At 38.0% G+C, this 24,817-nt stretch overlaps 2 protein-coding genes across 2 annotated transcripts in view; one reads left to right on the forward strand and one right to left on the reverse strand.

Annotated features, from left to right (window-relative positions):
- LOC125227724 (GATOR complex protein Iml1) overlaps positions 1-20,364 on the forward strand; it is a 62,508-nt gene extending 42,144 nt beyond the window's left edge. Inside the window, exons 20-29 of the mRNA XM_048132027.1 lie at positions 99-178; positions 3,718-3,789; positions 4,184-4,382; positions 4,814-4,919; positions 5,388-5,612; positions 7,457-7,617; positions 9,309-9,477; positions 10,880-11,111; positions 12,835-12,934; positions 20,101-20,364. Coding sequence (XP_047987984.1) covers positions 99-178; positions 3,718-3,789; positions 4,184-4,382; positions 4,814-4,919; positions 5,388-5,612; positions 7,457-7,617; positions 9,309-9,477; positions 10,880-11,111; positions 12,835-12,934; positions 20,101-20,304 — 1,548 coding nt within the window. The 3' untranslated portion in view covers positions 20,305-20,364. The remainder of the gene's footprint in view (positions 1-98; positions 179-3,717; positions 3,790-4,183; positions 4,383-4,813; positions 4,920-5,387; positions 5,613-7,456; positions 7,618-9,308; positions 9,478-10,879; positions 11,112-12,834; positions 12,935-20,100) is intronic.
- A 550-nt stretch (positions 20,365-20,914) lies between these two features.
- On the reverse strand, positions 20,915-23,865 carry LOC125228205 (caspase-1). Its single transcript, XM_048132683.1, has one exon. The coding sequence runs from the start codon at positions 23,707-23,709 to the stop codon at positions 22,807-22,809; it is 903 nt and encodes a 300-aa protein (XP_047988640.1). The 5' UTR covers positions 23,710-23,865; the 3' UTR covers positions 20,915-22,806.
- Positions 23,866-24,817: the final 952 nt, after the last annotated feature.

Here is a 24,817-nt window from a genome sequence, read left to right on the forward strand (position 1 = left end):
CCCCCTTCGAATCGACAATAATAATAGTTTAAAATGTATGTTCGTTCGCCATCGTGCCGGCCATCGTGTCCCCATGTTAACGTGTGGTGTGGTGTCAGGGCGGAGTGAGCTCGCCGTTCCGCGAGCGCGTCGGCAGCACCCGGCTCCCGGACCGGCCGCGGCTGCGCGTCGAGGCTATGTCAGTACCGCACCCACCCGCTTACTTACACAGCTTTACCTTGCCGATCTGTGAAACCCTTTGCCTGCAAACACTGCAACTAACGCGCGCTAAAGCCAAAATATATTGTGAATTTAAGTTCAAACGGGCAAATTCCAACAGGCGTGTTCAAATCAAAGGGAGTGAAGCCTAAATCGTATTTCCATCACTTTCGCTTCAACAGCGATCGAGTGAAAGAGACGGATCAAATATAAGGCAACCAGCCGGCGTATCATGCTGCCAATTTTATCACTTATCCACGTGGATAAAGCATCCATCACGCTTTAGCAAGTATGTCAGTGTGAGAGTGACAGATGCCTTATCCACGTGGATAAGTGATAAAATTGGCAGCATGATACGCCGGTAGGCGTATAAGCATGGTTCCGTGATAAATGATAAAACATCTGGCCGTCCCTATGGCACTTACAAATAGTGCGATAGGGACGGCCTGGTGTTTTATCATTTATCGCGCGACCATGCTTGCCTGCCTGGATTAGTCAATAGTGTCTACTGTTTCTAGTCTGCATTTTCACGAACTATCCACACATCAAATTACTTCCATGTTTCTTTTTTTTAAACGTTGGTTATTCGTCGGCTTAAAGCTCATTACACAACCATTTTCTTTAAGAGTCTTTTTTCAGATTTTTTAAAACTTATTGAAGGTGCCTTTTACATCACATAAGATATTATTACTAGTTAATAACTTAGGAAGAAGTAGAATATTCATAAAGTAGAAAGTAGAAATAAGAAGAAGTAGAAATATTCATTTGTTTTACAAAAGTATTTAGTCGCTTGTAGCGGGCATGGTTTGCGGTTCTCTAGACAAAATCATTCATTCGCTTTTTTATTCTTATGTATTAATTTTATTTACGTTATATGTTTAATCCTTCATGTATCTATATTATGTTTATGTAACATTATTTACCTATATGTATATCATTTGTTATCTGCCTTTCCAATTGGACAGTGTTATGGAATAAGCGATCAAGCGACAGTTAGTTGAAATCGAGAAAATGAGCTAGAAAGATTTGAAATTTGAATCAGTTGTTGTAAGTTCATTTATAAAGTAAAAAAGTTAATTTTGACATTAAACCTATAAAAGTGTTCATAATTTAAATAGATAAAAAAAATAACACCATACCTATTCAAGTTTCGAAGTAATTAACGTTTTTCCGCTTGATTCTTTATTGAACTAATACTGGGATGACGTTAATTTATTTCGCCGTAGCGTACTATGAGACATATTTTGTCCCTTGATTCTTTAATGCAAATTGTTAGAGGTAAAGTGAATACTGGAATAAAATAACATTCCATATATTTGAGTAAATAGTGCTATTGTAAATAAATGAACAACAATATTTTCCTCCACAATGATTAGGACTAATCCGTCTAACAATTTAGTTTTGTTCTCCAATCAACTTTTTTTAATAAATGTCAAAAAAATCAGCATATACGGCAAAATTGGCATTGTAACTAATAATAATTCATTAGTACTAGCCAGAATTACACACATAAGATATTATGATATAACAAAACCTCTTGATACTTAGTTCTCATTAAGCGAAATATCCTGCAATTTCAAATATGTAACAACGAATTAAACGACACTATTAGGGCGGTTAAATCGATATTGCGTTTATAAATCATCAAAACTTTAAACCAAAACGAATTAATAACATTTTTATGGCGTTTAACTCGATTTTGCGATTTAGAATATACGCTTATTATAATTTGTAAAAGTAAATTTGGCGTTCAATTCGTTTTTACGTAATGACTTAGTACACAGGGCCATACAAATTTTAACGTGTCGCTTGATTCTACCCCTTAAAATAAGGCTGTAAGCATTATTTTTCAACAAATAAATAGTCAATACTATAGATTATCACATTTATATCCGAACTGCATTCATAACTTTTTTTTCGGATTTTGGCGCTTAGTTCGCTATTCCATAACACCGTCCAATTTATGTTTGCACCAAGGATTATTTATATAGGATTTACATACTTCATACTAAGAATCGTACCTCTATTTTTAGCGCCACCTATTAAATACTATCATAACTACACTGATGATGCCTACAATTTTTTTTTTTTTCCAAATGTGTATTGACGTAATATCATGATTTTAAAATAAAGAAATATGTCATTCATTCTTATAAAACATAAAAACACGTAAAAATATTTGGGACAAATATGATTTTGGCCACTTCCAGGCTGCGAACAGCGCCACCTAGTTTTAAGCCTAAAAGCTTTCAGGGGTACGCTTTTTTGTATGAGCTTTGTCAGTCCAGTATTAAATCGTTCTTGGTTTGCACCTTTTAGCAGGGTTGAGTCTACGGCTGATTTCTTCCAATTTAATTTATGGACTAAAGCAATTTTCTTTTCCAGATTTTGTCACGATTCTATTAACGATTATCTTTATTTCTATCTTATGCTATCATTGAGTGGCTTGTGAGCTCCCTTGGTTGCTTGTACCCTTATCGAATGTTTCATTGCAGCAAGTATCACCTACTAAGTCACTAAACACTAGTCAGACCAACAAGTAAGTAAGAACGCTTTCATCATTCATTTCTAGATTTTATTTATCTTTGTTTAATTATTTCTGGTTGACATATAAGAAGCAAAATTTCTTTTGGTGTCGGCGGCACTTACGATTTATATATTTTATAATGACGGGATGGACGAAACGTTGGTCAAAAAATAAGCAACACAAGACAAGGATGCGATTTACGATACGATACATGTCGTTGCGATATCTTTGTTTTAGTTTTATTGAAAATAGGTACCTATTTTATATTAATGGACAGTTATCGGCAATAATAAAAAGAAGGCCGATAGAAAATAAAAGTGTGTCACCTATTTATGCCTTCTATTTACATACATACATACATACAATCACGCCTGTATCCCATGATAGGCAGAACATGAAACTACTCAAGTTTCAGTGCCACTCAAATAAGGGGTTGAAAGAAAACCTGTGACATTGCAGTGACAGGTTGCCAGCCTTCGCCTATTTGTGCCCAAGTCGCCTTCTATTTGTGCAATGTTATTACCGGTGACTGTACCTACTACAAGTGTTTTACTTAGACTAGGATATATTATTTAATATCTTTCAGTTAATTAATTTGACGACCGGTCTGGCGCAGTCGGTAGTGACCCTGCCTGCTACGCCGCGGTCCCGGGTTCGAATCCCGGTAAGGGCATTTATTTGTGTATGAGCACAGATATTTGTTCCTGATGATGACAGATTTTTTCTATGTATATAAGTATTTATCGTTATCTGAGTACCCACAACACAAGCCTTCTTGAGCTTACCGTGGGCCTCAGTTAATCTGTGTAAGAATGTCCTAAAAAAAAAACCTAAATGGGAAATATTCCAATTGTAATTATATTTTGCAAAACAACTTTTGTTTCTAACATGTCAACCGATCTTGCTTCAGCTGGAAATGGCTTGCGAACATCAAATATATCTGTGTACTTATACAACCCATGTGAAGTCCTAACACAATCTCTATATTTCAGGGCGGCGGCGAAAACGGTTTTAGAGAGGACTCAGTCACAAACGGGCGAATCGGACGACACATACGATGAAAGGTCTCGATTCAAAAATTTTGTAACAAGCAGAAACATCTGCCAACGTTCTATTAAACTTAGAATATTTCTCTGGTTATCTTGAGGTCTTGGTGACTGAGTGGCAGAGGTAGTGAGTTCGAATCTCATCCCAAGAATAATTCTTCAATACCGAATTTATTTTTCTTTTTTTCTTGATATTTGTTAAACCAGTGAATTTATCCAAATTTGGAGTAAAGCATAGCTAGTCATTTAAATCGTCTCGGTCTTGTAGTTGATAATGATCATCAATGTATCAAACAACCAAAGCTAGCTAGTACTGTCCACCAAGTAAACTCTTACCTTTACTACAAAGATCGTCATTTCAAATTCAGAATTCGGTGATATCGACGAATTTATCTTGTTCTAAATGTCACAGCGTGGCGGAACCGAAGCTAAAATCAACAGCATCACTAGCGGACATCGTGGAGCGAATGCGGCATCCACAGCTGGGAGTTGGCTTCCTACAGCAGACCGTGAGCCTGCCGTCTCACGCCTTCGTTTCCATATACGCTATACACTGGCTCCAGGCGAATGTTGAAGGAGTTACTTATGAGAAGGCCACGCATATCATGGAGGTAAATGCCATCCCTTTTTTGTCCCATTCTTCAACATCAGATTGTTAGGGAGCTTGTGATACCAACAGGGAGTGAGCTTCCTACAGTAGACTGTCAGCCTACCGTCACACGCCTTCGTCTCAATATACGCTATACACTGGCTCCAGCCGAATGTTGAAGGATTTACATATGAGAAGGTTACGCATGTCATGGAGGTAAGAGTGGCATATGACATCCCACTTTTGTGTCACTCAACTCAACATCCAATTGTTAGGGAGCTTGCGATACCACGCAAGACGTTGCTTCGCGACAGTGCTTACCCAGTCTGAGCGCCTATTTCTTTTTTTATTTCCTGCCTATTTGATTTAGTTATTCCATTTTTTTCAGATACTAAAGAACACGTGTTGTATGTACGAGTATTATAAGTGTTTTGAATTTGTTATCTTTTTCAGAAAATGTTACAAGAGAAAATGATATGCCACGCCTCCGGCGACACGGCCAAGCGTTTTGTCGTTGGGTATTATATGTATCACATCCTACCTCAGAAGAAAGACAAAGGTAATATAATTTATCTATGATATACTGAAATGTAGGTAAATGTATCCAGAATAACGCCGACGTAGAAAGAACTCTCCTTCAAACTCCAGAATAAAGTTGGAATTTGAATTTGAAACAAAATCCATACTAATATTATAAATGGGAAAGGGTGTGTCTGTTTGTTTGTCTGTCTTTCACGGCAAAATGGAACGACGAATTGACGTGATTTTTTAAGTGGAGATAGTTGAAGGGATGGAGAGTGACATAGGCTACTTTTTGTATCTTTCTAATGCGGGCGAAGCTGCGGGCAAAAGGTAATATATAAACGATAGATAGAATTTTAGATTGACACTGCGTGGAGCACTTTTGCATCATCAGAACATAAAGGGAAACATAGTTTTTAGTGGTTAAAAACAGACAATCTGAGTCAGTTGGCAGACCTTGTAACATACATAACTTCAATAGCTTGTAACATAACTTTCCCCCCAGATCCAACCGACTACGTCCGCCCTCTCGGCGACCTCCAAAGCTTCGAGAACGAATGGATGGAAGTAGAAGTCCTCGGCCCAAGATCACCGCTAGTCCCTCACGAGTCCAGCTCAGGAGCCTTAGACATTTCCGGCTGCAGTCCGCAAACGGACCTCACCGGCGTGCCCGCCTTCCTGTGCGACAACATCGACCCCGACTATATGCACTGCGACAACGATAACGACAGTCAGTATACATACGTTACACTATACTAGTACAAGTCATCGGCATACCATCATCGCTAGTTCCTCACGAGTCCAACTCAGGGGACGTTCCGGCTGCATAACGACGGTATACTCTAGTGCAACTGGGTACCTTCATAGTCGCTTACGCTGCTTCGTAGCGTATCGTAGACATCGCGACAGAGCCAGCTGCGTTTCGATCGGTGCTAGCACGTAGCGTCAACCATTGTCACTCCGACTAAGCCGGCTGTCTTGATCATTAAAATTTTTCAGGTCGTGGAATGGCGGACCCCATACGAATCCTGACCGCCGACCTATCTAAGGCCTGATTTAGACGGCGTGCAAACTCAAATGCGATTAAGTTACACTGCGGGCTGTTGTGGTGACATATAATTTTGCACAGCCATCAAATACCGCAATGTATAGTATGAATTTTTTGAAACGAACGTTTCTAAACAAAGGTATTGTTCCTTTTGTGTTGAGCGGGAGCTTCTGTATTTGCACGCGCTAAGACAACAAGAAGCAACTGTATCCTGATAATTGTAAGGTTCAAATCTGTACAGCAGCAAATTTGAGATAGATTATTTTGGAAATGTGAAGCGATAGACCACACCGCTATAGGTGCGAAAATACAGCGTTTCTAATACTTTGATACTTGGTGGTGGTGCTGTAAGTAATGAAACACGTATATTATCACTGTTATTTTTTATTAATGATTTTGTTAACAATCAACAATTGTATATAGCAATATATAAATAGTAATTACATAAATATTAGGTACAAGTCTTGATAAATAAAATAACATAAATAACTAAACAAACCGTAAACCGTATTTATAACAAAACATAACAATGGCGGTCAGATTGAAAAACCTTATCAGTGTTTATTGTCACTTTGCGATGACACCTTAAGGTGCCAGGTGCTTATCAACCTTTTAATCTGGCAGTTTCGCTGTTTAAACGTGTTATTTTTATTATACAGACTGACATATTACCGATGATTATTATAACTATATGTAGGTACTATACTTACACCATCAAGTATCAAAGTATTAGAAGCGCTGTATTTTCGCACCTATAGCGGTGTGGTCTATCGCTTCACATTTCCAAAATAATCTATCTCAAATTTGCTGCTGTACAGATTTGAACCTTACAATTATCAGGATACAGTTGCTTCTTGTTGTCTTTGCGCGTGCAAATACAGAAGCTCCCGCTCAACACAAAAGGAACAATACCTTTGTTTAGAAACGTTCGTTTCAAAAAATTCATACTATAATAAAACTCGTATGCGAGTTCTCGTACCGTCTAAATGGGCTCTAATGCGGACCAATGTCTGGCACGAATCGCGATGTTCATTTCATCAATTTAATAACCCGGACCCCGAATAAACATTGCTGATCCCTCGTCTAAACTTCTAAAATAGGATCAGAATACTGAAGGTGACCACATTGTATTAGATGCCCATGCTTTGTAATAGACTTTGTAAGTATGCATATTATTAGTGCACAACAGAGCACATTACATTTAATCGTGCTCAGTGCGGTTAACAGTTGTATAGTACGCAATAATTAATTTAGCGCACGTTACTGATATGAAATTGATTATAGTATTTACTTTGTTAGCCTTGTTAACGCTTACAAGTTACAACCCGATAGCATTGGTTCATTGACATCGAATAATACATTTGCAGTTCTCCGTTTTCTGGTTAAAATACACATCATTGTGTTTATCAGTACAAAGGTTAATGTAGGAAGTTTTCGGCGCAAAGCAAATGGAAACCGATTCAGGTCATTCTGAAATTTATGCGAGACAAAAAGAACATTGCTTAACATCCCATGATTGTCCCCAGTGCCACTCTACAAGAACACACATCTCGACATCGATGTGAACAACAAGAGTGACCGGATAGAATGGGGCCACGCTCGGTACCAAGCTACATTCCGACCAGACCAGGCTTACGAGATGTGTATACAGTGGGCCGTTGCGTCAGGAAACATTGTTGCTGAACTGGTGAGTAACACGTACGAAATACCGACTCATAAACTTTACGTCTTGGATCATAAAAGCATTTGTGTGTGTAGTGCGTGCAACATCAGTGTTTCGTGCTAGAAATGATCTGAACAAGAGCGACCGATTGGAATGAGGCCACTCACGGTACTAGGTCACGCTCAGTCCCGACCTAGCTTACGAAATGTGTATACAAATAGGCTGTAGCATCAGAAATAATCGGACCAGTAGCGTTTTGAATGTTGGACAATACATAGATAACAGTTCATTTTAGATTTCATCAACTCTCTGTCCAAAGTCTTTACACCCTGGCGGGTGCTGCCTCGGCGTGCGTCCCATGATACGGCAAGGGCAGCAACTGTTCGGTGTTTAAAGTGTCAACATGGACTCTACGTGTTGGCTTCGGTTCCGCGCATGCCTCCCAAACGTTCGGAAAACCATTGCTCCGTGAGGGAAAAGTAATACAAACGCAAGTCACGGCAGGATTAGAGCAGTATCCAAGAGGTTATAGTCTTTATAGAACACACATATCGATCTGCGATTTAAACAATGTCATTGACAGAGATGTACAAAATGGTTTTAAAAAAGCATTTAAATACAAAATGCAAAATACTTTTCAGATTTACTATTTCAAATGCAAAATACCAAATAGTTTTGAGTTTTGTATTTCAAATGCTAAATGCAAAATAGGTATTTTCAAAATACTTTTTGAAAATAAAATACCTTTTGACCAAATCTCAAATATTTTTATTTATTTTCGGTATTAATAATCATGAGAAATAGAGTCACAATGCCGAACAAAAACGTCTAATAACATGGCACCTAATGAAAGTAATGAATGACATTTTGGTCATATTTATCAGTAGGCAATCAATAAATTACGTTATGTTATTTTATTTATTAATAACATAACAGAATTTATTGATCGCCTACTATTTTAGGCATTATTATACCTATGATACCTACTCACTTAAATAATGTAAGAAAACTAGACTAACGAAAAGAGAGCCATAGCCATGGAGCCCCATTTTGTTGATTGTGCATCTAGTTCTTATATTTCATACCTATATCACCTAAATGCTCTTTATTTATTTTCATTCTATAGCTTAGGATTTTTAAAATAAGAATAATAACTCAACAATTAAAAGTAGGTAGTTAATTAAATCAAAATCAGTCATTAATAATCAGCACCAGCAGTCCAGCAAACAATAAATCCGTTAAATCGTCGGCGTCAGTGGCGTCGCTTTCCATAGATAATATTCGTTTTCGTTTGACATTGACAGTGTCAAATTGACACTAGTCAGTCAGGCGCGCATGGCTAGCAGGCGCCTCTATCGGTCAAATTCGGCAATACAAGCGTCATTTGTTCACATTTTGTTTTACTGGTAATGTTGGCTAAACTTAATTTAATCATAAAGTATTTTGCATTTTGAAATGCATATTCAAAATGCAAAATACATCTCAAAAAGTATTTCAAATAAAATACAAAATGTTTTTTACTAAAAGGCATTTAAATGCAAAATACAAAATAGGTATTTTGCATTTTGTATTTGCATTTTAAATAGAATTATTTCAAATAAATCGCATCTCTGGTCATTGATTAGAGAGCGCATTGTCAGGCCATGATAAGCCCGATTAAGCTTATATGGCTGATCAGTATGTATCTTAATATTAACGCTTGTCTCTTTTTGTAGATCTTTGGCTGGGCTCGCAAAGCACAGAACTGCCGGCTACAGATGGTCCCAATCCCGGCGGATCCTCTCGCCTTGCCCTTCACACTCAAATCGGATCCTCTGCGCGGACCAATCTACGTACCGCTCAACGAGGAACCGCTGCTTAGGAACAAAAACGCGCTTTTTGAAGGTAACTATTAGGTCTACCTTACTTGTATGTGTGAGAGCCAGCGAGTTGGTTGGTGAATCTTGGTAGGTCCCAAAGTAAAGGTGCATATTGAACAAACTCGGCAGTGGTATGTGCATTGCTGGCAATTGTGTTGCCCGTGTAACAGCACTTTAATGAATATGCCTGTAATGAATAAAATTAAGGAAATGATGATGAACGCAATGCACGCAGTCATTTTACCACTCCAAATAACATAAATAAACACAGCGATAACGTTCAATTACCTTTTGCTGCATAATGTTATTGTGGTTTTCCTGTTATTGATTTTCTTAACCTGTAACTGATTCCTGTGCTACTAACCCACCTACTTAATAATACGGCTATTAGTCGCCAATTTAAATCCATTCATCTAGTTTATATGTAGTCACCGAGCACTTTTACGGCTCATTGTATGAAGACATGATTTGGTCAATATTTTTACTTATTGGTACATTTTAGTCAATATTGAACATTCAGGTCAACGTTGTTTCATTGCATCGGGATTTTCTACGCGATAAGAACTGACCACGACCTCACTTGATAGTGGGCAACGATACATCATATCAAATTTATATAAAAATAGATTCCTACTTGTGCTATTAACCTGACACAAAGCAACAATACAACAAATTACTTCATCATTCCCTTGCCCTTTTCCCATTATTTGGGGTCGGCGCAGCAGATCATCTTCCTCCATTTCTCTCTATCAGCCGTCATTTCCATACTAATACCTTTCACTCTCATATCGTTGTTCACACATTCTATCCATCTTTTCTTAGGCCTTCCACTACCATTGTATCCATCCACTTTCATATTTACCACTCGTTTTATAACATTGCTTTCATCCCTCCGCATTACATGCCCATACCATGCTAATCTACTTGCTCTCAATTTCTCTGTCACTGGCGCTACTTTCAGGCTTCCTCTTATATACTCATTCCAAATCCTATCCAGTCTTGTCACACCACACATCCATCGCAACATTCTCATTTCATTCACATGCTGTCTTCTCTCAATATTCGTCTTGGTGGCCCAGCACTCACTTCCATACAGGACGACAGGTCGGATAACTGATTTATAAATTTTCCCCTTCAGCCTGAGAGGCATTCGGGGATCGCAGGTTGTGCCTGTAACCTGTCGCCATTTCATCCATCCTGCGTTAATCCTGTGCTGAACTGCTCTGTCGATCTCGCCATCTCCCTGAATGAGGGAACCCATATTAATTAATTGCACTAAATTTTAAGATTTTTTTAACCTCGCGCGATAATTTTTTTCATATAGTTTTCACGTCAATACGACAGGTTAAATTATCCTAATGGGATTTTTTGTTATAGTTATTCCAGAATTACTTTGAAACCTAAGGAACTTTAACATTTGTCTTTAGGTTTTCCCGAAGAATCTTGGCTCGAGCGCCTATTCCTCTTCCAAGAAGCCATAGTTGGCCGTTTCGGCTTCATAAAGTGCACGGTGGAAAGCACGTCGCACGCGGCCGGCGTGGGCGACCATTTGTACGTGCACGTGACGGGAAACATGTTCATACTGATCATCACCACGGTCAAGAGTGAACACAAAGCGAAAGGCCCGCGCCCTGCAAACAAGCCGCTCAACGCTAGCAGGTCAGTGTCTTTTATACAGTTTTCTTAGGTTTCCTAGAATACAGCGACTATTCCTCTTCCAAGAGACGATAGTCTGTTGTTTCAACTTAATAAAGTGCATAGTAGAGAGACCATCTGCACGTGCACGTGACGGGCAATATGTTCATACTGATCACCACCACGGGCAAGACTTCAAGAGTGAGCATAAGGCGAAGGGCCCGCGCCCTGCTAACAAGGTGCTCAACGCCAGCAGGTCAGTATACTGATTTATCATGTAATCCAATTTTGGACAGTAGTCGGCCGCTGTCCCGATCGGGCGATTCCGGCTCTGTTCGGCTGCATACATTAGAAAAAGATTACACTGAACCGCTGTCAAACTTCGGTTTTGTAGGAAATGTTCTTTCTGTACAGTCAACCAATTGGAACCCTAGGCCACTGTAGAACTATCTCATATATAGTGACGTTATAAATCAGATTGTAAGAAATCTCTTACTTCTTGTCATTTTGACATAGTTCTAGAGTGGCCTAGGATTCCAAATGGTTGACCGTACATCAGTACTATTATCTATTCGGTGTCTTGTATAGGTACAAAAGGCACGGATCTCGGGTCGAAACAAGTGCCGATGCCATACATTTGAGCAGGTTTAATCATGTTTGCTATGTTGTTTGATATTCAAAAATAATCTTACCTAAAATGCCTTTTCCAACAGCTATTTTTCTCCATAACGTCTTTTGACATCCGATATCTTACGATGTAAAAACGCTCTTGGCACCACAATTCCAGCATCAATTGCTGTTACTCGTAATGATAGATTTGGTATCGTTTTCACTTTGTGGATAGGGTGAAGTACCTAAAATGTGTATTTCAAAGGCACACTTTTATATCTTTTTATGTTTTCATTCTATTGTTTGTGTCATTATTATTTTTGTACGTAGAAAAACACAAAAAGTTACCTGTACTTCATGTACAAGTTGTCCAGGTATAAATGTTTGGCAATCTTTTGTTAACTCGCCAACCTTTTGTTCTACGAAAAGAATTACCTGACAATAGTACCTACCTTCTAACAGGTTAAGTATTGTCAATACAATAACAAACTAGTTTTGACCAATCAATCACCAACGTAATAGTTAACTCACGAAATGTATGCTTTATTGCAACGATATAAGATCCACCAATGTCCAGTTGCAAATGCTTAGCTGTACAAGGGTGCGTACCTAAAATGCGACTTGTCAATTTCACTGTACATGGAGTTTTGGATCTAATTACATGACGTTTAAGTTTCAAAACTATGCGTATTTTGTCGATGACGTCACGGTTAGTCTGATAAAAAATAACTACTGTGGGAGGTGTGATTGATCTCAGTTTATTCGATCTTAACAAATGACTAAAGCCTCCGCCACACATAAAGCGTTTTGAAAGCGTAGCGTTAGCGGAGCGGAATGCGCGCGCATTCCGTTCGCAATCCGCGCTCGTTAGTTTCCGCCGGCGTCAACTGGCGCACCGCTTTAATTGCGCTCTGCTAACGCTCCGCCTACGCTCCCAAAACGCGCATTTGTGGCAGAGCTTTAAAACTTGAAAACGCACTTTGAATGAACATTGATGTCTTATATTAATGAAAGGGGATTAAGGAACCAAAAAAGTAGGCATAGCATGCTGTCCGTAGAGTGTTGTATCTTAAGAAGACTGTAAAAGCTGTCAAGCAGAGTAGGCCTTATTAAAATTTGTTCTCGTGTTTGTTATCAGGTATCCCGTGCATTTAGAAGCGGCGCCCAGCCCACACGAGGCCTACATTACACGTCACGTCAGTGGGAAGAACAAAGATGACTATGATAACAGTCGACGAGTAAGTTCTAAAAACTGCTTTTTAGCAAATAATTAAGTGCAATAAGTTTATTTTATCCCATTTGACAATGCTTTCTACATCCTAATTCCGATAGTAAGGTGCCTATTTGGGCCATTTTTTTTCAAAGTTGTCCACCCCACTTTTTTTTAGATTTGGAATTTTTTGTGTTTTCCACTCTGAATCGCGAGCTCTTTCAATCCTAATAGGAGAAAAAACTGCGGGTCACAACTGGATGAGATTAGCCGAGGACCGGGAGAAGTGGCGTACTGGAAGAGAGGCCTATGCTCAGCAGTGGGCGATAAAAGGCTGATATGAATGAGGAGAAAAAAAGTGTCCCAAGGTTTTTTTCCCATTGCGTTACCACTTTTTCATACATTTTGTATGGCGGTAACGGAATGGAAGGTTCGAAAAACTGTATGGAAATCTTGGGACATTTTTTTTCTCCTATCAGGATCGAAAGAGCTCTCGATTCTGAATACTCAAACAACAAATCGCGTAAAAAAAAAACCCCCCATGTTACAAAAAAGTGCGTTGGACAACTTTGAAAAAAATGGCCCAGTTACTTATAGAAAAAAAAAAACTGTACATATAACTACTTATGAGTAAATAAATAAATAAATATTATAGGACATTCTTACACAGATTGACTGAGGCCCACGGTAAGCTCAAGAAGGCTTGTGTTGTGGGTACTCAGACAACGATATATATAATATATAAATAATTATATACATAGAAAACATCCATGACTCAGGAACAAATATCTGTGCTCATCACACAAATAAATGCCACAATGAGTAGGTAAGTGCCACAGAAGTAGGTACACGTGCTAGCCCTAATTGGCCTTATCAATAGTGGTTACATTACCAGCAATTAAATGTGTGCTACTCTGCGGCGGCGCCACCATAATGAAATTCAACTAATTATATGTTAAAATGATGTTCGTAAGACGTACAGTATGTACGTATAATTTTATGACTGTACCTATAGCGGGAAACGAAATAATGGGCTTTTATTGTGGCGCCGCTGCAGAGGATGCTCTGCAGCGGCGCCACTCAGTTCTCATAGATAGATATGACATCATCTACTTTTTTCTCATGGAAATTGATGTACCAATGCTGTTTATTATGTACGTATTGAAAAAATCACTATAACTTAGTAAATTTATGTACTTTCAGTAATTCCGCATTCCGCCTGAACGGTATGAGCTAGTATGTAAGGAGGTGTACCTACGGGTAAGCGAGAGGGAGATATGTTCCTTCCCGCTCGCTCCCGCTCGGCGCGTTTCGTTCTAGGTTTCAATAATTATTATTAAATTTATGCCCCTGTTGTACACTGCTTTTTACTTCGATTGCGAGGAATTAATTATATTTTTCTCGGCAATTTACACCACGAAATTGTCGTAAAGCGAAAGAACATAATAGGTACATAAGATAACTAATTCCCGCCAACTTTTTTTTCAACATGTGATCAGAGTTTCAGACGCTTGGTTTTTTGCCAAGTCAAAAAATTTTTAAACGATAAGTAATCGAATCCTATTTTATTTAATTTACTTAATTTAATGACAGAAAATACGGAATTCTAATAAATTATAGCAAAAATAAAATAACCTATCAAAGTTTTGTCACCTACACAATTTTATTGCACAATTTTATTGCTCAACAGTCTTAAAAATTCATAATCTTAAAAAAAACTTGTATGCAATCTGACAGTTCAAACTGACACTGACAAGACACTGACAGATCTGTCAGTGTCAATTTGCATACAAATTTTTTTTAAGATTATGAATTTTTAAGACTGTCTGTGGGAAGCCATAATCAGTACAAAAATCAGATCGAGTGCACGGAGTTCCATACAATTTCGCGACCGTCCACACTAGGGCTTCCAATACGGTATCACGGGATCCCGGGATCCCGCCTTTTTTGGGCACATTTCAATACCTGTATTTAATTTAGTAATACCGGGATCCCGGCATTTTTAGTAACTACCAAATGAACATAAATCACTCATCAAAAACGTTAAATTTCTGCATCACGATGGTTACTACACGCGTAAATCTTCTTCTTGCTCTCGTTTTTCGATTTGACACATTCTCTGTTTGGTGTTTTTGCAATATTTGTATGAAAATGATTGTTTTTTCGATGATTAGCTAGATAAAGAATTAAAGATACGTGTCAAAAGCATTCATTGAGGAGGGACGGCCGCGAACATTTTTTGACATATTTGTTGCACTTGTGAATTCGCACGTAAGTGTGACAGAGGAGCAACACATCAAACGTAGTTGCAACAGGACACAAATCCTCTGTAAACAAATCGCCTTGATGCATCTATATCATAGATATAACTTTTCAAAAAATTGGTTAATGCATACGAACTAACGTATACCGTAGCTACTCTATTTTTACTATGCGTGTGCGTTAGTGTGTAGAACTCTATCTAGCTCAAAACTTTGCCGTACATAACATTCCCTATACTTAGTACCGAAATTGGGAAATCACTCCTTAACTATCAAAATCAAGAAAAATACTTTTCTAATCCGTAAATTAAGTGTTCCAATTCCGCGGATAACCTTTTTGATTTTGATTATCATGGATTTCCGCAAAGTAATGTGTGATTCCATAGATTATTTCTTAATGTGATTTATGATAATCTATGTCGGACAATTCAGCTTTTTTGGCTAATTGTTCAATGATTTGGCGGATTTATTTTATTAGTGCATTAGCGCCTCTAGCGCCACGAAATACAAAAATACCACTAAATTGTACCACAGATATTGATTACAATGTGTTTCTAAAAAAATCATCTCATGTTCTAATTTCAAAAGTCAATGATGAAACTATAATCGAGAAATGCTTCTTAATGCTTGTTATTTAATAAAGTGATATTATAGTTAAACCTACAGCACAACTACACCATTAACACTGACTATAAAATGTAACACAGCATGAATGAGCCACAGCAGCTTCCTAGTATCACAGCCATACTAAAGAAGAGGCGATTGAGGTGGCTCGGGCATGTGTATCGAATGGAGCGGACTCGTTTGCCACGCTGGGAGATGTTGTAGATGCAAAAAGACCGGTCGGACGGCCAACGCTGCGCTTTAAAGATTGCGTGAAGCGTGACATGGTCACATTTGATATTCCATGCGACCCGTGGCAACGACTGGCCGAAGACCGAACCACGTGGCGCCGTGTTGTCCATGACGTTCAATTCAAGCACGACAATGCCTGGTTCTCCTCCTTGAATGATAAACGCATGAGGCGTCACGAGCAAGCCTCTAAACCCCGCTCATCTGGGGAGCATACACCTGCCGTGTGTGCGGACGAGGGATCCTCTATCGAATTGGGCTGTACAGCCACAAACGTAAGTGTCGCAAGGATGCCGTTTGAACCATCTGGTTATATATGCAAAGGCTTGTTATTATTAAAATGTAAAAGGTTCTATTCCGCACGAGCTTAAAGAGATCGATTTGGCAGAAAACATGGTTTGCTATAGCCGCGTCTTCTTGTGAAATGTCCGATATGGCGGCGATATCTAACTTACAGAATCACCTGAGTAGAGATCTGGCGCTCTTTCCCGTTTGCTTTTATACTGCGTACTTGGGACTGAGGACTCATAACAAAAATAAAGAGCACAGGGCGTAGCCCTTTGAACTATGTATACTTAAAAACAATAGAAGTTGAACGGACTTGGCCACATAAGTTTGCGAACCGTTTGGGTTGAAATCGAAACTTATGAAGTTGGAAATGTAATCGATTTGACACCTCACTAAGTCGGATTGGCAAGATTCCGCTGTAGTATATAACACGCATGAAAAGTAACGAGATTTTGAATAAAATTTGTTATTTTAAGCAAATTACTTGGTTTTTATATTTTCCCGATTTCAATACCGGGATCCCGGAATTGAAATCGCCAATACCGGAATGAATACCGGTATTGGATAAGGTCCGGTATTTGGAAGCCCTAGTCCACACACACTCTTGTTTTTTAAGATTATGATTTTTAAGACTGTTGTTGCCGTGCCGGCCTAAGACTAAGGTAATCGGTCTCAAGAGACAAACAGTTAAAACATATTGCACAATTTTATTGAGCAATAAAATTGTGTAGGTGACAAAACTTTGATAGGTTATTTTATTTTTGCTATAATTTATTAGAATTCCGTATTTTCTGTCATTAAATTAAGTAAATTAAATAAAATAGGATTCGATTACTTATCGTTTAAAAAATTTTTGACTTGGCAAAAAACCAAGCGTCTGAAACTCTGATCACATGTTGAAAAAAAAAGTTGGCGGGAATTGGTTATCTTATGTACCTATTATGTTCTTTCGCTTTACGACAATTTCGTGGTGTAAATTGCCGAGAAAAATATAATTAATTCCTCGCAATCGAAGTAAAAAGCAAAGTGTACAACAGGGGCATAAATTTAATAATAATTATTGAAACCTAGAACGAAACGCGCCGAGCGCGGGAGCGAGCGGGAAGGAACATATCTCCCTCTCGCTTACCCGTAGGTACACCTCCTTACATACTAGCTCATACCGTTCAGGCGGAATGCGGAATTACTGAAAGTACATAAATTTACTAAGTTATAGTGATTTTTTCAATACGTACATAATAAACAGCATTGGTACATCAATTTCCATGAGAAAAAAGTAGATGATGTCATATCTATCTATGAGAACTGAGTGGCGCCGCTGCAGAGCATCCTCTGCAGCGGCGCCACAATAAAAGCACATTATTTCGTTTCCCGCTATAGGTACAGTCATAAAATTATACGTACATACTGTACGTCTTACGAACATCATTTTAACATATAAATAGTTGAATTTCATTATGGTGGCGCCGCCGCAGAGTAGCACACAATTAAATGGGAATGCATATGTTTTATCTGTAGTCTTATCTACGCAAAATGTGCAATGAAGGCAACTATTTGTATGTCTGTATTTATAGCCCAGTTGTTGAGTGTAACTTAACATAATCTCTGCCAAAACTTATAATTAGGAGTCTAATATTATGTGCGGTAATTAGTCATTAGGGGGCGTTCATTAATCGCGTCATACTGCATAGGGGGGGGAGGGGGTCATGAAAAAATCACCAAATATCACCATGGGGGGTGGGGGGGTTAGGAACATATCACGTGTATTTTATTGTTACACTAACGTAAAGAAAAAATCATATTTCTGAGCCATTTTTATATCAACTTTTACAGTCAGAACTTGCGTTGTGCAGTGCAAAGAGAACAGAATAGAATATAATTTATTCGTGAACACAGTCAAGATTAATTGCACATTACAACACAAACAGAAAGGAATGAAGTGCCACGAAATGGCCTCATCTCAGCGTGTTGCTGGTGACTTCCAGCGCTGATCTTCCGATGAGACCATCAAGTGAGAAAAATAGAGCTGTGTGCAGTCAGTTATTTTTAATTCTCAAAGATTTTTTTAGTTTGCCCTCATCATCATAGAAGAGCCATAACACTTAAAAACCGGCCAAGTGTGAGTTGGACTTGTGTTGCAAGGGTTCCTTACATCACAAGAAGAGCTTAAGCGCCTTCTGGAGGCGCTAAGTCATTATTGAAAAAAAATAATCGATATTTTGAACAATTTATAAAAAACCGGCCAAGAGCGTGTCGGGCCACGCTCAGTGTAGGGTTCCGTAGTTTTCCGTATTTTTCTCAAAAACTACTTAATCTATCAAGTTCAAAACAATTTTCTTAGAAAGTCTTTATAAAGTTCTACTTAAGTGATTTTTTCATATTTTTTAAACATATGGTTTAAAAGTTAGAGGGGGGGGGGGACACTTTTTTTTTCCTTTAGGAGCGATTATTTCCGAAAATATTAATATTATCAAAAAACGATTTTTAGTAAACCCTTATTCATTTTTAAGGTATCTAACAATATATCACACGTTGGGGTTGGAATGAAAAAAAATCAGTCCCCACTTTACATGTAGGGGGGGTACCCTAACAAAACATTTTTTTCCATTTTTTATTTTACCACTTTATTGGCGTGATTGATATACATATTGGTACCAAATTTCAGCTTTCTAGTGCTAACGGTCACTGAGATTACCCGCCTTTGAAATACGTATGAGGGCCATTTTTTTCAAAGTTGTCCACCCCATTTTTTTTGTCACATGGGTATTTTTTACGCGATTCATATTCAGAATCGCAAGGTCTTTTGATCGTGATAGGAGAAAAAAATGTCCCAAGATTTCCATATTTTTTTTAGACCTTCCATTCCGTTACCGCCATACAAAATGTATGAAAAACTGGTAACGGAATAGAGAAAAACCTTGGGACACTTTTTTACTCCTATTAGGATTGAAAGAGCCCGCGATTCTGAGTGGAAAGCACATAAAATCCAAATAAAAAAAAGTGGGGTAGACAACTTTGAAAAAAAAAATGGCCCAATTAACGCTCTTTCATTTGATATGTAACACGCTAAAAAACTATTTCAAAAAACTTTGATTTCTAATTTTCACTTTTACCCCCCAAAAGTGGCCCCTATAGTTGTTTTTTTATTTTATTTAAATTACATGCCCGTCTTTGGGTCACAAGTTTACATATGTGTGCCAAACAACTTAATCGGTTCAGTGGTTTCCTTTTTGTGGTACGGAACCTTAAAGGTTTAATTCTCATAGAAAATTTGAATTTCGCGCCAAGATTTGGTTGATTCGTGGGTTGGAAAAAAGTCTACTTAAGTTGCCAAAAAATTACACGTCATATTGGCCAGGGGGGAGGGGGTCCTGAAAATATCACCAAAGATCACCATGGGGGAGGGGGGGGGGTCTAAAATAAGCCAAAAACGTATGACGCGATTAATGGACGCCCCCTTATGTTAATTACTTTAATTAGGGAATTTTTTTTTGTAGACAGATTTCTCTGTGGTTCCAAAAATGTCCAGGATCATAGTTATTTTCATCTCTGTTACGCTAGGTCGCATATTTAAGACACACAATCTATTTTGCGACTATAATCTATTACCAACAGAGCGGTTGACCTTTCAATGTGATTGAAAAACAGATGTGTAAAAGAAATCCACTGGAATTCTAAAATAAATGCTGCCAAATCGTGAATAACTTCCCACCCACGTTGCAAATCTCTGCAACTATTAAACTACGAACTTTTACAGATGAGATGATTACAATACATATCTCTATTTTTCCAGATGGGATTCCTATGGTCCTGGAATCACATGATATCAAAGAAGTGGAAGTTATCTCAGTACCCAGCGACCGGAGACGAGGCCTTCCAAACGCGAATGCTGCGAGACTTCAAACACTTCTGTGCCAACCAGGAGCAGCGACTCAGCCAGTTTTGGGATCAGTGCTGGGAGCTTCAGGAGAAAGCCCATGGAATTGAACTAGAATAATTATTTTTAATATGGAAACCAAAAATATTTAACTGTTAATTATAAGCATTTTTTACGTTACAAGTTTGTTTTATTATTTTCTGGTACGCCCACACCAAGATGGCGGAATGATCTGCAGGGCAATCGTGATAAAACATCAGGCCGTCTCTATCGCAAGCTAGTAAGTGCGAAAGGGACGGCCCGATGTTTTGTCATTTATCGCGCGGCCATAATTGAATGCCTGGGCGTGTCTCAACACTCAACGACTGGCGAGAGATAAGTCATGTCATAACCAACACTTTTTGGGAGGCTTTTCGCCAGCAGTGGATACTGTGTAGGATTATTAAATGTAGGTAATAATCGGATTTTTTATGACAATTACTGTAGCAGCAACAATTCAAAGCCAATATTACCCTAGCAATCATTTAGGGAGTTTAAACTCTTAGCGTCGACTCACTGGAAATGCAAAGGCCGACGCGGCGAGCACTTTAGTGTGAAATAATTTAAAACTTTGTTTTAAAAAGACCAGTATCACTTAACTATCACAAACAGGTCGCTGCCGGCCCCTGCCCTACCGGTGTGAGCAGACCCTTATTTCACTAACGAAAAGTCAAATTACTAAAAACAAATATTCATGGAAGAAAAGTTTATTGCTTAATAAACCTTACACAAACATTATAAAAATAGTTTCACTAACGAACTCCGTTATTATGCTCTCGTTAAAATCCCTATGAGGAAATTGTGCGTCCAAGTCCAATGATCATTACATAACTATGAAATATTAAAGTGTCTTTAAAGGCACATACAAAAAGAATGCATATATATCATACACAGCATATTACAATTACTTTCCTCACAGGTATTTTGAATACTTTTTATCACATTCTAAACATTATCAGTTCAATAATTCATATCACATACACCAGTCCAACATTGAGCACATTTCTGAACTTTGCCAAATTTCTAATAAAATACTTAATTTTGACCTATTTACCACCTTCATCATTGGTATGATACTTTGATATGAATATATGGAATACAATATTATACTATACTAAAATGGCAGAATTCTTACATTTTAAAGATCATTTTAAGGAATATTTTATAAATTACACTAAAACAAAATTGACAAGACTTCATCAAAATCAACAAACTCATTTTCACTATTTTGTTCATGGAATCAAGGTACACTAAGAAAAATAAAATAACTTAAAAACAATTACTTCAATACAAAATAAAATTAAGCTCATACAGTTATTGACTAAGTAAAAGTAAATGAAATGGAAACAAGAATGGCAGATCTATTCTGGCAAAATTAGAATATTACACATATTTTGTGGCAGTTTCAAAATTCACAACTAGTGCACAACTAAATGCTATGAGGTTTATGGAGGTACCTAATCAGGGATGAGGCTTCAATTTGACTGACATCAGTTTTACTAATTTAAGATAATGTTTAAGCTAAATCAACATACATTTATTAGCCAATTGTACAACGCCTCACCACCTCTATAGTTCAATATTACTGTGAAAGGATCTCACTAGTAACACTAAATTTAACTAAACATTTCCTATATTAACAAAAACATAACATAATATTGAGAAACAAATTAAGTAGTTGTTAATGTTGCATTGTTTGTTCATTATATTTTTGTTTGAGGTCAAGCATATGAGAAAATTAATTATTTGGTTACAGATAAATGTATCAATGAACCTAATATAATCATAAATGTACTAAAAAGTATGTATGTAAAGTAGTTGTTACTTTATATAATTATTAAAAAATCAGATTAACTTAGAGCATTTTGACTACTGTGGATGTCATGATTGTTTGCATCAAAGCATTTCAAGCAGGTAAATAACAAAGTAATAATTACCGTTATAACTATGATAAATGCACCAAATAAGAAGAATTTTCTTTGAATCAGGCCTGGCAAGGACATTTCTAGAGGTGTAGGTAACATGGTGGTTGTAGGATCACTATGATCTAAGCTACCCATGTTTGTGATTATAATAGGAGGCCCCACATAATCTGTAATTATAAATACATAAGTATTATACTACTTTGTGCATCTTATTCATTTGTGACAATTTAATATAGCCAAGAGGAAAATTTATTTATAACATGGTAATAATAAGCTTACCATAGTTAACACTATACAAAGGGTTATTTAGTTTTGATATAATTGAATGTATATTAGGCATACTTTTATATATATATGTAACATATGCACTACATTACAGTAATAATGTATCAAAAATCTCATATAAGTACATTATTCTAATAATTATTATGGATTTCTAGCTGCTCTATAATCTCCAACAACTGCAACTTTTAACTAGGTATTCAAATTATTAAAACAAGATTTGTTCATACATTTAAGCTCGCACCTCTTCAGAGATCACAGAAATGCAGAATTACATAAAACATTGAATTATTCTAAAAAACAAAAACTAAATGGAACTAAGATTGTTTTAATCTTGACAGATCATTAGAGAATCAAGCAAATGTAGAAACAAAACTTATTTCTTACTGCCAAATACAAGGAGTCTGGTCAGCATACTGGTGATGCACGGCACTTGCTTCTGCTGATGCATAGTTGGCATGTCTGGAGTGTTGGACTCATAGTCAAGAGCTACTTTTTGACAAACAAATGTAAGCAGGGTCAAAATGTCCCTGTCAGTTCCAGCATACCGCAGCTCCTCACATAATGCTTGCATAAACCAGGACCCACGAGTAGTATTGCGCCAAGAAAAGTAGCCAGGCACAGTTGAGAACACTATCAGAAAATCAGCATGAATAGGGATTCTGTAAGTTGAACTGGACAACCCATCAGTTTCTGTGCGATTTGAAGATGCGAGAGTAATTCCTCCATCAAGCTTATCTCCTTGACAAGCTTGAATAAAGAACAACTTTGGTTTACCGGCCAATGATGGGCATTTATCAGCTGTGAAGTAGTACCACAAGTTGTCTGGCTTGTAGTGAGTATCCTTCGCGTACAGCATACCAAGTTCGCCGTGACTCAGCACTGCAATAAGCAGACAATCATTATCGGTGTGATCCACACCAGCAAGGTCTTGTATGTACCGATTTATGTCCTCAGATTTCAAATTGTGGCAAACTGTGACTCGGAAGCCAAGGGCCTTGAGCACCTTGCTCAAGTTATCGCTGTCGACGTTCGTTCCCGTGCGCGATTTGAGGCTATGAATATCAAAATGCTCGTGGTTGAAGATAATGGCCATACCACGACTCTTGTGGTTCATGTTATAATATACGGCATTCCTATCGACAGGCATTTTTGCCACCTGCCGTCTGTATGAGGAGTCACTGCTTCCCCACGCGTCGCCTTCATCTCCTCCGCCGTTCTCCCTTTGTTCGTCTCCGTTACTACCATTACCATTGTTTTCTGGTTTTGGCTCCGCCATCGTAGTTTTCTTGAGATAATAATAAATGAACTGTCTCAGAACGCAGTAAACGCTTTAAAATGCACAATAGTCCGTTGCAAATTAAAGTTAATACACAAGTTTTGAAAATCACCACCACAAGATGACGACACAAACAACTTTATGAAAAGCAAAAAGCAAGCAGTTTTGATGGCCAGTGTTGCCACTATCACAAAAATGACATTGCGGCTTGTCTGGAGTTACCGCTTGAAAAAAAAAATGAAGGTGGTTATGATGTGATTTTGAAGCTAGGAACACACTACGCGGACGTCCGTCGTGAATCGACCGCGGACGGGAATCTGGACAATGGAAATACACATAACCGTGCAAACTATCGGTCGACGGACGCGGACGTGGCCTTGAGCGCACGGATGTCCGATCGAAATCTGGCTTCTGGATGTTTTGTTCCGTGCACACTGATATCGCGGTCTGTAGACGGACGTAAAGCTAGGAACACACTACGCGTCTGGACAATGGAAATACACATAACCGTGCAAACTATCGGTCGACGGAACGTGGCCTCATGGACGTCCGATCGAAATCTGGCTCGCTGGATCTTTTGTTCCGTGCACACTGATAGGTCGCGGTCGCGGTCGTTTTACGACGACGTCCGCGTAGCCTTGCGGTTACTAGTATGGCCATTGTAAAAATACAAATTTTGTAATGGCTGCTCTACACGATATATCTGTAGTACGGTCAGCAGCATAATGGAATATCACGAAAAGATGTGCCTTGCTCCTTTCAAAAGGGAGGAGAATGTTAATAAGGAAAGACCACTGAATTACTAGTAGCATTTATTAATGAATATTTGTGTTGCTGAACTTCAAAACGGGTAAATCCATTGTGCTATACTTAAGGTTGACTATCTTTCAGATCATATTATATTTTTGTATATATTCAACCAATATTCAGCCTTTAAAGCAGAATGGATTTGTCCAAGTTTGAAGTTAAGCGCCACATTTTTCTTCTAAATTGTTAATACAAAAATGATATAATATCGATAATAATATGAGCAACCATACGAATAAGTATACAGGTTTTTAAAAACCGCCAAAGTATATTAAACATCCCCAGAGATGCACGCGTCCAT

This window comes from Leguminivora glycinivorella, chromosome 7 (genome assembly GCF_023078275.1).
Source record: "Leguminivora glycinivorella isolate SPB_JAAS2020 chromosome 7, LegGlyc_1.1, whole genome shotgun sequence".
Classification (NCBI taxonomy): Eukaryota; Metazoa; Arthropoda; class Insecta; order Lepidoptera; family Tortricidae; genus Leguminivora; species Leguminivora glycinivorella.

Bases quoted from the DNA above. Each gene is read 5' to 3' on its own strand.
- LOC125228205 (XM_048132683.1), bottom strand. From the start codon at position 23,709: ATGGCGGAGCCAAAACCAGAAAACAATGGTAATGGTAGTAACGGAGAC.